This window comes from Ruditapes philippinarum, unplaced genomic scaffold, assembly GCF_026571515.1.
Source record: "Ruditapes philippinarum isolate M1 unplaced genomic scaffold, ASM2657151v2 ctg1822_1_1_1_1, whole genome shotgun sequence".
Taxonomy (NCBI): Eukaryota; Metazoa; Mollusca; class Bivalvia; order Venerida; family Veneridae; genus Ruditapes; species Ruditapes philippinarum.
This window is the reverse complement of record NW_026863340.1, coordinates 21,779-32,415: the sequence shown is the minus strand read 5'-3', so window position 1 is coordinate 32,415 and position 10,637 is coordinate 21,779. Positions and strand designations below refer to the sequence as shown.

At 33.2% G+C, this 10,637-nt stretch overlaps 1 protein-coding gene across 1 annotated transcript; it reads right to left on the bottom strand.

The window, feature by feature from the left end:
* Window positions 1–2,604: 2,604 nt before the first annotated feature.
* On the bottom strand, window positions 2,605–8,594 carry LOC132721873 (bifunctional endo-1,4-beta-xylanase XylA-like). The gene is made up of 5 exons (XM_060706250.1): window positions 8,470–8,594; window positions 7,596–7,824; window positions 5,206–5,674; window positions 4,924–4,961; window positions 2,605–2,805 (listed from the first exon to the last, which is right to left on the bottom strand). The coding sequence occupies exons 1-4, from the start codon at window positions 8,476–8,478 to the stop codon at window positions 4,943–4,945; spliced, it is 726 nt and encodes a 241-aa protein (XP_060562233.1). The 5' UTR covers window positions 8,479–8,594; the 3' UTR covers window positions 2,605–2,805; window positions 4,924–4,942.
* Window positions 8,595–10,637: the final 2,043 nt, after the last annotated feature.

Below are 10,637 nucleotides of genomic sequence, written 5' to 3'. Positions count from 1 at the left end.
TGCATAATAAAAGCAACTCTATTGCATAATTTATTAAATAATTAGCCTTAGTAACTTATGTTTCTATAAACTTTATAGATACATAGATAACATATCGGTTAGGTGCAGTGTCTTACAACCATAACTCGTTTTGCATCATTTTGGAGTCAATACCCATTTTCAGCTCGACTATTCGAAGAAAATGAGAGCTATTGCAGTCGCCCCGGCGTCGGCGTCGGTGTCGGCGTCAGCGTCCGCGTCGGCGTCTGCGTTGGTTAAAGTTTTTTGTAAAGTCAAATATCTCAATTATTACTTGAGATATTCAATTGAAACTTACAATACTTATTTATAGTAACAAGGTACATCATATTGACAAGTTGGATAACTCTGCCTACAATATTGACAGAATTATGCCCCTTTAATACTTAGAAATTTTGGTTAAAGTTTTTTGTAAAGTCAAATATCTCAATTTTTGCTTGAGATATTCAATTGAAACTTACAATACTTATTTATAGTAACAAGGTACATCAGATTGACAAGTTGGATAACTCTGCCTACAATATTGACAGAATTATGCCCCTTTTTAACTTAGAAATTTTGGTCAAAGTTTTTTTGTAAAGTCAAATATCTCAATTATTGCTTGAGATATTCAATTGAAATTTAAAAATTTTTTTTATAGTAACAATGTACACCAGTTTGCAAAATTGCATAACTCTGCCTGCAATATTTGCAGAATTATTTGCCCCTTTGAAACTTAGAAATTTTGGTTAAAGGTTAAAGGTCTTCAAAGATATTTACTTGAAACTTTACACATGCACTTAGGGTCATAATTGGAGGGTCATAATTGTATGTCACTGACCAAATTCCATAACTCTATCTTGCATTAAGGCTGATTCATATCCCCTTTTCTACTTAGTCTCTTGGTTAATGTTTACATGCAAGTTTTACATATCTCAATAACTATTAAAGATATTTATTTAAAACTTCACATATGCATTTAGGGTCATAATTGTAGGTCACTGACAAAGATCCATAATTCTATCTTGCATTTAGGCTGATTTTTCTCCCCTTTTTCAACTTCATTGTAAAGTTTTGCTTGTAAGCTGTTATCTCAATAACTACTGAAGGGTTTGTGCCTTTTTTGGGACAATTTTATGCATTTATAATAATAAAGCAGTGATTTCCTTGATAAAACATCTTAATAACAAGATTTTGTACCTTTTCTGTCAAATTTATGTATTCATAGGTAATTAGTATTATTATACTCAATAAAACACCCTTGTGACATTACCTTCCGAATAGTCAAGCCAATACTGTATAATTAGACTCTCTCTAAGGCCTATAACATGAATTTATAAAAAAAATTAGCCCTTTTGTGAACTTAAAAAAATTAACATTATCAAGGCTCTTTTACTATCAAGCGCTTATCATAGTCGAGCGTGCTGTCCTACCGACAGCTCTTGTTAAAATTAATAGTCAATGGTATAACAGCTTGAAATTTCACGATAATATTTATCCAATTAATGAAAAAGCATTTGAGCCGCGTCACGACAAAACCAACATGATGGGTTTGCGACCAGCATGGATCCAGACCAGCCTGCGCATCCGCCCAGTCTGCTCACGATCCATGCTTACAAACCCTATAACAAGTAGAGAAACTGATAGCGGATAGCATGGATCCTGATCAGACTGCGCGGATGCGCAGGCTGGTCTGGATCCATGCTGGTCGCAAACAAATTATGTTGAGTTTGTCGTGACGCGGCACATTTTGTTTTAGAACCATAAGTCATTGTCCTTTTTTACATCAAGCGATCCTTGTAAGCCAAACTGAAGAAGTATTAAAGATGTTATGCAAATATGAAAATACGACAAATGCAAATATACGACAAATGAGAGGCAAAAAAACATATATAACGTATTGCATTTTTCTGTTTTTCTTTTTTACTTTATCGTTTCTACATGTCTTCATCTTTTCGCGGCAAAATGCGAAAAAAAGACACGGCGTGGATGTCTTTATAGGAACTTAAAGTAAAAAGGCAAATCAGCAAAGGAAACAGTTACAAAAATATAAGGCCCATATAGTCTAGAAAATGCTATTTTTTATTTTTCAAAAGCTATTTGTTGTGTTCTATTAAATTTATTTTTCCAAAACCTAATTTATTTAATTGCGTTTTGGCAATTAGTCCGGTTATAGTGTGTTAGTAGTTTGTATTAAAGTCAAAATAGAAAATTGCTTACATTTTACTATAAAAATCACAACTTGTTGTACAACCAGTGCTATTTTCCTCAAGTGTTGTGTACACACACTGTTTTAAATATATTTACATGTACAAAATACTCATTTCTTAGGCTTTATGTGCCTTTATTATTATGACTTACAATCAAATACTAGTTAAAAAAAATCTAAATATGTCCAAACAAGTATAAGTCTATGCTTAATGCTTTGTAATCAATCAACTTTCACATTGCTGAATCTATGTAATGGTGGTGTTTGATTTTGGGGCAGTGTATTGTTAGTTTGTATCAATCAGATAGACTCGAACATTAAGATGCTCGTACAAATCAACCGACTGGAGACAACCTAATAATTCTGCACATAATATTCAAGCATACCCGGGCTCATCAGCAAGACAACATGGCTGATAAATTAAAAGAAACACGGTGTCTTTTCAAATAAAATCATGATAAATTTATTTTACAAAAAAAAGGCTGAAAGGAACAATTTCAATATCTCATGTAAGGTGTACTTTCAGTTTGCTTATATTATATTGTTTCAATGATGATAATGTGTTAAAATTCGTTTGATGTCATCATGGTCTCTTGCTCCTGAAATGGAAGCAATGCTGTATTTCATTACTAAATAGTTATTGAACAAGTTTTAAAATATTGTAATAATTTATCGATAAAAGACGGTATAACATAAAGAGTTAAAGGTAAGCGTCCTACTAAAACGTTACAAAGTCCACAAAACTATAAATGTTGTAAAACTAGATGCAGACATGTTATATAATGAGTTAGAAACAGAGTAAATATTTACAAATATGATAAACAAGATCAATAAGGAAAGGCGGCGTTCAATGAACGCAACCCCCACACGACCCAGCAACAAGAACCAGTGGCAAAGAGCCCAGGTGGACCCCAAACAAAAACAGGACAGGGTACAAGGCAGAGTACGGACAGGCTAATCACTAAAATGATTGCTAATCTGTAAATGATAAGGAATTCAAAGAAAATAAATAAATGATTGAATAATAGGAAATAATTTGTAACTGATAAGGAATTGAAAGAAAACAAATATAAATGATTGAATAATAGGCCCACAAAGTCAAAGGGCACAGGGGAAGGGGACAGTGCAACCCGGGGAGGGGGGGGATATAAATTTAAGAAATAAGACTAGGGTCAGGGAAGATATTTACCGTAGACGAGAAAACAACAAGGGACACAAGCAAAAATGTCACCAAAACAGTATGAAACAACATAGACATACATCTGAGGAACACAGAGGGGCGCCGCCTTGGAAGGGTCAGCAGCACAAGTACTGCTTGGGAGTTTAAACCGGTTAATGGTGCACCAAACCTCACTCTTAGCCCTATCATGTTCCTATACTGAACGCCGAACAATCCCTCGAGGATGAAAATATAACAACATTGATTGCATGTACGGGGAGACTTTTTACAGCCGCCACACGGCACAAACAACACGGTTGTGAGCATAACAAGGAAAGGCGGCGTTCAATGACCGCAACCCTTGCACGACCCACCAAACCTCACTCTTAGCCTCACCCTGTTCCTATACTGAACGCCGAACAATCCTTTGAGGATGAAAATATAACAACATTGATTGCATGTACGGGGAGACGTTTTACAGCCAGCACACGGTACAAAAAAACACGGTTGTGAGCATAACAAGGAAAGGCGGCGTTCAATGACCGCAAACCCTGCACGACCCAACAAACCTCACTCTTAGCCTCACCATGTTCCTATACTGAACGCCGAACAATCCCTTGAGGATGAAAATATAACAACATTGATTGCATGTACGGGGAGACTTTTTTTCAGCCGCCACACGGCACAAACAACACGGTTGTGAGCATAACAAGGAAAGGCGGCGTTCAATGACCGCAACCCCTGCACGACCCACCAAACCTCACTCTTAGCCTCACCATGTTCCTATACTGAACGCCGAACAATCCCTTGAGGATGAAAATATAACAACATTGATTGCATGTACGGGGAGACGTTTTACAGCCAGCACACGGCACAAAACAACACGGTTGTGAGCATAACAAGGAAAAGTGGCGTTCAATGAACGCAACCCCCACACAAACCACCAAACCTCATTCTTAGCCTCACCATGTTCCTATACTAAACGCCGAACAATCCCTTCAGGATGAAAATATAACAATATTGGTTACATGTACGGGGAGACTTTTTACAGCCGCCACACGACACAAACAAATCAATGATAAAGGAAACGAAAATTATTTGCACTACAACCTCTACTGTGCATTACATATTTTGATAGTAGTTGCCGAGGTGTTTCCCTTTATTGGTCAAATTTACTATGACATCTAACTTATAAAAAAACTGAAACTTTTGTTGTAAAAAGGTAATTGATCTACAGGTTCGCTCTATAGAGGTTGCACTGTATCATATCACGTTATCCTATCTATGCTTTATTCTTTATGTTTATTTGTATGTGTGTAATTCGTGTTATTTTTAACGACTCGTTAAGAATGTTTTACAATTTCAGTGGTTAAGCGTAATTTTCTGCTTCATCATTTACAAAACTTGTAGCTCGATAAAATTAGAGATTTAAAGATACACTAATGATAGATGCATTGTTTGTCTAACAAAACAGTCCAAATGCATTGACCTTGTTTAAAGCGTTGTCTGTGTTAGATAAATGTCAATATATAAACTACGTTATAACATTATACCATACCTTAATAATGATGGATGTTTTAATGAGACTGCAGGGCACTGAAATTAAAAGACAGAAAGACAATTTAATTAACCATGACAAAAGTAAATTATTTCTTTTTACATATACAATTCTTGTTGTTGATTACATAGTTATTATCCTAATAATTACAGTAATCATCATCTTGAATAAAAGGTTAATGAGACAACTTTCCTATTCACGACAAAGTGTGTTGTATTAAAGTGTTTTGTTGATTTAATGTAAGTAATGGTATCTAAATAAATTAAATATGATTTAACTTACAGGCCTTCTGGAACTGTCCATCCGTTATTAAAGTTATTGCCCCAATTATTGTTCCAATTGTTTCCCCAGCCATTTAAGCCACCATTACCGCTCCAACCATTGTTGCTCAAACCATTTTTCCAACCAGTGTTCAAATTGTTTCCCCAGCCATTCAATCCGCCATTACCGCTCCAACCATTGTTTCCGAAACCATTATTCAGACCAGTGTTCCAGTTGTTTCCTACGCCATTATTCCAGCCAATCCCGCCACTACCAGTCCAGTCATTATTCCACCCATTATTCATGTTGTTTCCGAAGCCATTACTATTCCAGCCATTATTCCAATTGTTATTCCATCCATTCATATTATTCATGCCGCCGTTGTTCCATCCTTGGTCGCCATGCCACGTGTTCAAATGCGGCTGGTTCCAGCTACCACCGGACTGGCCCCAATCCAAACTGCCACCCGTATTTCCAAACATGTTGCCTCCTGATATATATATTTAATATATGTAAAGCATTGTAAAAAATAACTTGATCAAACGAATAATATAATTCATTAAATTTCCGTTTATTTTTACTTTTTTCTATGTTAATGAGCTCGAGATTGTCTCTGCGTTAAAGTAATCTTAATCTTAATATAAAGTTTCCAAACACTTCCCAGCACTGATTAAAAGACAATTCAATATGTAAATGTGAAAAGGATTTCCTGAGACATTCAGGACAACACTTTGATTTGCGACAAACCATACACATATACATGTATTTTAAAAATATGTGTACAAGACCAATAAACACTTAACAACTGAAATAAAGTACGTGTTGGAGTTATTTACAATATAAATAAAGAATATAGTATTGATGATAAATTCCATTGAAAATGATATAAGTATTTCATCAAAGTTTGAAGGCTGATTACTAACAAAACATGAACATATTTGGTTTAATGAAATCATTGTTTCTGTATAATTATGCTTGTATGATAATTCACCTTTTTTCCTTTTTTTGTTCTAGGTGGGAATCTTTTCATGATATTAAACTATTATCAATAATTTATGATTAATGATCAGTAAAATAAACAAGTGAAATTTCATTTATAGGAAATCTTATCTCAAACATTGATATTATGAATCATTATCTTAAAATGTTTGTCACTGAAATATTTATTTAATTATAATTATTATCAAATTTTACAGCAATTTATAGCAACTAAGATCAAAAGGTCCATACTCTGTGGTAAAGTTTCAAATACATCATTATATGCCTTAAGATATTAACATCAATATTTAAAGTGATTTAGACATTAAACATTATACACGAGAGTCCATATATTTCTAAGATATCACATAGGGTCTGGTAAAACAGAAACATTATCTTTTATTAGTATTTTCGACACTAGGGTATGCTCAATATAGTTTTATAGTTTTGATTATTAGCTTTCAATTGATCTTGTCAAACAGCAACATGACAAAAAAATGAAAACGCAGAAATATAGAGATTGTTATTATGGACAAATAATACTGACTAGCAAGGCGGCCGAAATTGTCAAAATGGCTTTGAAATACGCTAAATTTTTAAACTTTATAATTATACGAAATTATACCAGTAATATATATATTAAAATAAAGTTATATATAAGATGCGTGTAAACATGTAATCATTAAATAACTTGTTACGAAAAAGTTCAATTAACCTTTTAATTGCGTTTGCCCGTAAGCAAAAATACTGGTATGAATATGATGCTGACGGCAAAATTTTGAGGTATATTTATTGATTGAATTTTATGTTAACTTGATTAATAGATGTGTTTTTTTCTTCTCTTTTTATAAACTTAACTCTGTTAATTTACACATTTGAAAGACAGCTTAAGGAATTTAATAGATCATACATGAAACGGGTACTTATACACAAAGTACAGTAGTCCTTCACGAGGATACGTCCACTTCAAATGCTGCACTTCTTTGTTGATCTTATTTTTCAAATTTTGTAAATGATTTTCTTTGCTAATAAACTACAGAAAAGTGTGTTATTTAAACTTTAAAATTTCAATTGATATAAAGTTCATTAATATTATTTCAATTTCATAAGTTTGTAGTATTTAAAACTGATACTCATGATCGTTAAAACTGGTCAAATTGATAACTTAAAACATTTCAAATCTGCAAGATAGTGCTTTAAAGGACGGTTTTGTGACTGGAGATGGTAGAAAAATATTTATATAGATTTAATGAATTTAATTTCACTTTTCATGCATAAGAAACTTAATAGGGTTAATATAACATATCATGTCATTTCACGTCAGATGTTGAATATGTACTATATATGTAAATTTTCAATTATTATATCACTCATACCAATACGGAATAATGTACCATATCAACCAATCAAAAAATGGGATATTTGATTCATACCTTGCCAATTTGAATTCCATGGCGAACTTTCGTAATCAAAATACTGATATGACCCCATTCTTTGATTGTTCCAGTCACCGGGATAGAAATTTTGCAATGTGGAACCATGAAATCCCTGGTTTCCATAGTGAGTGTTGCCGTGCATTCCATGTCCCATGGCTACGTGGGGGTAGTCTCCGGCGAAAGCGCTCGCTAGACATACCACGAACACAAGAAACCCGTAATTTATCTGAAAATTATGTGAGTAATAAACTCTTAAAACATAAATTTGCGAAAATGTGCTTCGTATATTAATAACCACCATGAAGATGTTGTAATTGTGTGGGTTTTACTTTAAAAAAAAGAATAACATGATGAAACAATGGCAGAATAGTATATAGAAGATGAGCTGATCTTAGATTAAAAAATAAATTTGACTGGTATATTTATTGTCAATTTCGCTGATGTTTGGGCGTACATACTTCCGTTACTTATACCCTACAGAACACCTATCTCGTTACAAAAACAAATACTAGTAGCAAATAAGATAAATAGCTATTAATAGCGGTACCCGAAAGATATAATTCTTAAAGTTGCTTGGAGAATGAAAGTAAGTTGTTGCAAAAAAGAGACTTAATGTGGGTATTTCATTGTATTTTTTTACGAAAATATATCCAGAATGTTCTGGTAATATGTCATACATATCGCTTTTTTATACAAACACACAATAAAAAAGTACTTCGCATTAAATAATATCAAGATGACGAGTTTTACAACATTTTGGTAAAATTTGTATAACAAAAATCTTCAATTTGTGTAAAACTTAAAGATGCTCTCTTGGAGAAACTTTATAAAAAAAGTTTATTAACAATATAAATTTCTGTATGATACTTACACAACACATAATTTATCCAGAAGTGTGATCTCCTATAACAAGATATGTCACTAACCTATTACTGTATGTATTTTTTAATTTTTATGACATTTCCTTATTTCTGAGCAAATGAATCATTTTTATTACTTTTTCTATCATATGATATATAGATTTTTAATCGAATATCAACATTAAATATATTATAGACATAGGTCAACTTTGTAGATAGACAGGAAACATGTTAAAAATTTTAAATTAACCACAGGTACCAGAAATGTCACTTATTAAAATATCCTGTTTAGGGTTGTTTTAAAGAAGAAGCCAAACCAAAAAAAACTGATTCAGGTTTGCATATTTATTTTTTAAAAAACAGAAAAGATATTTTATTGATTTTATTTATTTTATTTAGCATTAAAAACATGTCGTTTTAAACCAAAAATAAAATTTGGGGGTGACATTTGAAAATTACATTTTTTTCACTATTTATAAACCAAAAAGCATTTTAGCGTTTGAACCACGTGATGATGCTCTGTATATGGTATCTAGCCTTGTTTCTATTTCTTTCCAGAGTAAAATGCAAATCTCATCCAGATAAAATGCAAATCACACCCAATTTAGCCAAGTTTCCCTTTTCGAGTCCAAAATGTCTATATCAAATGCATATCGTTTGTTTCAAGTTTTAGAGTCCAAAATATCAATGAAATTTTCTGTTTCTATGTAGCCTCGTTTCATTTAGGGGGTAAAATGGTAAATATCCCAAAATAGCCCTTATTAGAAATTTTTGGGATTACATTTAGACTGAAAAAAATTCGTCAATAACAAAAATTTAACATGAAAAATTATTTTTGCCAGGTAAAAACTTGCTAAACATCTAAACCCCCGGTTTCCACTTACCCCCGGCAGACCCCAGGACCACCCCGGGATGCGAATTGTTGTTTGACGGAAATGGCCGAGAAGATGCGCAGTGTAAATATATGTGAGGGTATAAGAACACTAAATTTTGAGAAAAAAATCCAAATAAATTCCCCTGTGGGTGCCAATATAATTTTTATTTTGCAATATCACAGAGCACAACACAATAAACAAGTATAAACAAAGAAAAGTAGTTATGATTTTACAAATGAAGTTAAAAATAAATGTTTGTACATGCAAATATAAGCTATCTACTTCTTCTATTCCCTCTATAGCAATTGCTAGTAATTACTTATTATAATGGCCATGCTTGGGTATAAGCGAAAGTGAATTGTGCTTAGCCCTAGAACACATATGGAACTACATAAAAGAGTGCCCATAGCTTAAAGGCATGACAGCAAAACTTACGGAGCAGTCAATGTGCATGCAGCTAGCACTGACTTGAAGCCAGAGAGTGTGAGTGTTCCAGAGGTGGGCTGTTCAAAAGATGAACATTTATATATGTCATTTGATGATTTTACAATATGATAGGCTTGATTTTGTGGTAATGCACTGATTGCCGGGTGTAACTAATACTACAAAATTATTGACACTATTTTGTAAAACAGAACTAATCTGTTAGTTGTCCGCCTAATTTGTAGACATTGCCAATTTATGGTCTCTTGAAAAGTACAATGACTCAATGAGTGTTAATGTGCACATGAGCGCGTTTAATACTGATAACAAGCACGCGTGTTACTTCCGGTCACTGTACCTTTCTTGAAAGCCTACATATTATGCAATAACAGGAAGTAGACGTGTTTCTATACTGTGACATCTATTGTTATATGGGTGGTTTCGGCGCAATTTAGTAATATTGCTATCCAAGCCCGTGAGGGTCATGCAGATTCTGTGATTGTTTCAATCAATTTCAACAACAGCTATGAAGTTCAATCATGTTTATATATCCGTCTTGATTTATTACCGTGATATCAATTTGGTACAAAACAATTGTCATCTGAGGGATGAGTATAGTACATTGAACAACAATCAAATATATCACATTTTCTTCTCTCTTTCACACCAGTTACTGTTAACAATAATAAAGAACTTTGACTACAAAATATTTCCAACATCTCTTCTTCTCTATAACAAAGACTCACAGACTTTTTCCACCAAGGAATCACAGGACATACAAAATACCTTAAAATCAATCATGAACCGATCATTTGATTTCTTTAAATATTGACCACATAATGTAACCTTTGAAAAGTATAGACAAGGCCGGAAGATTTGTC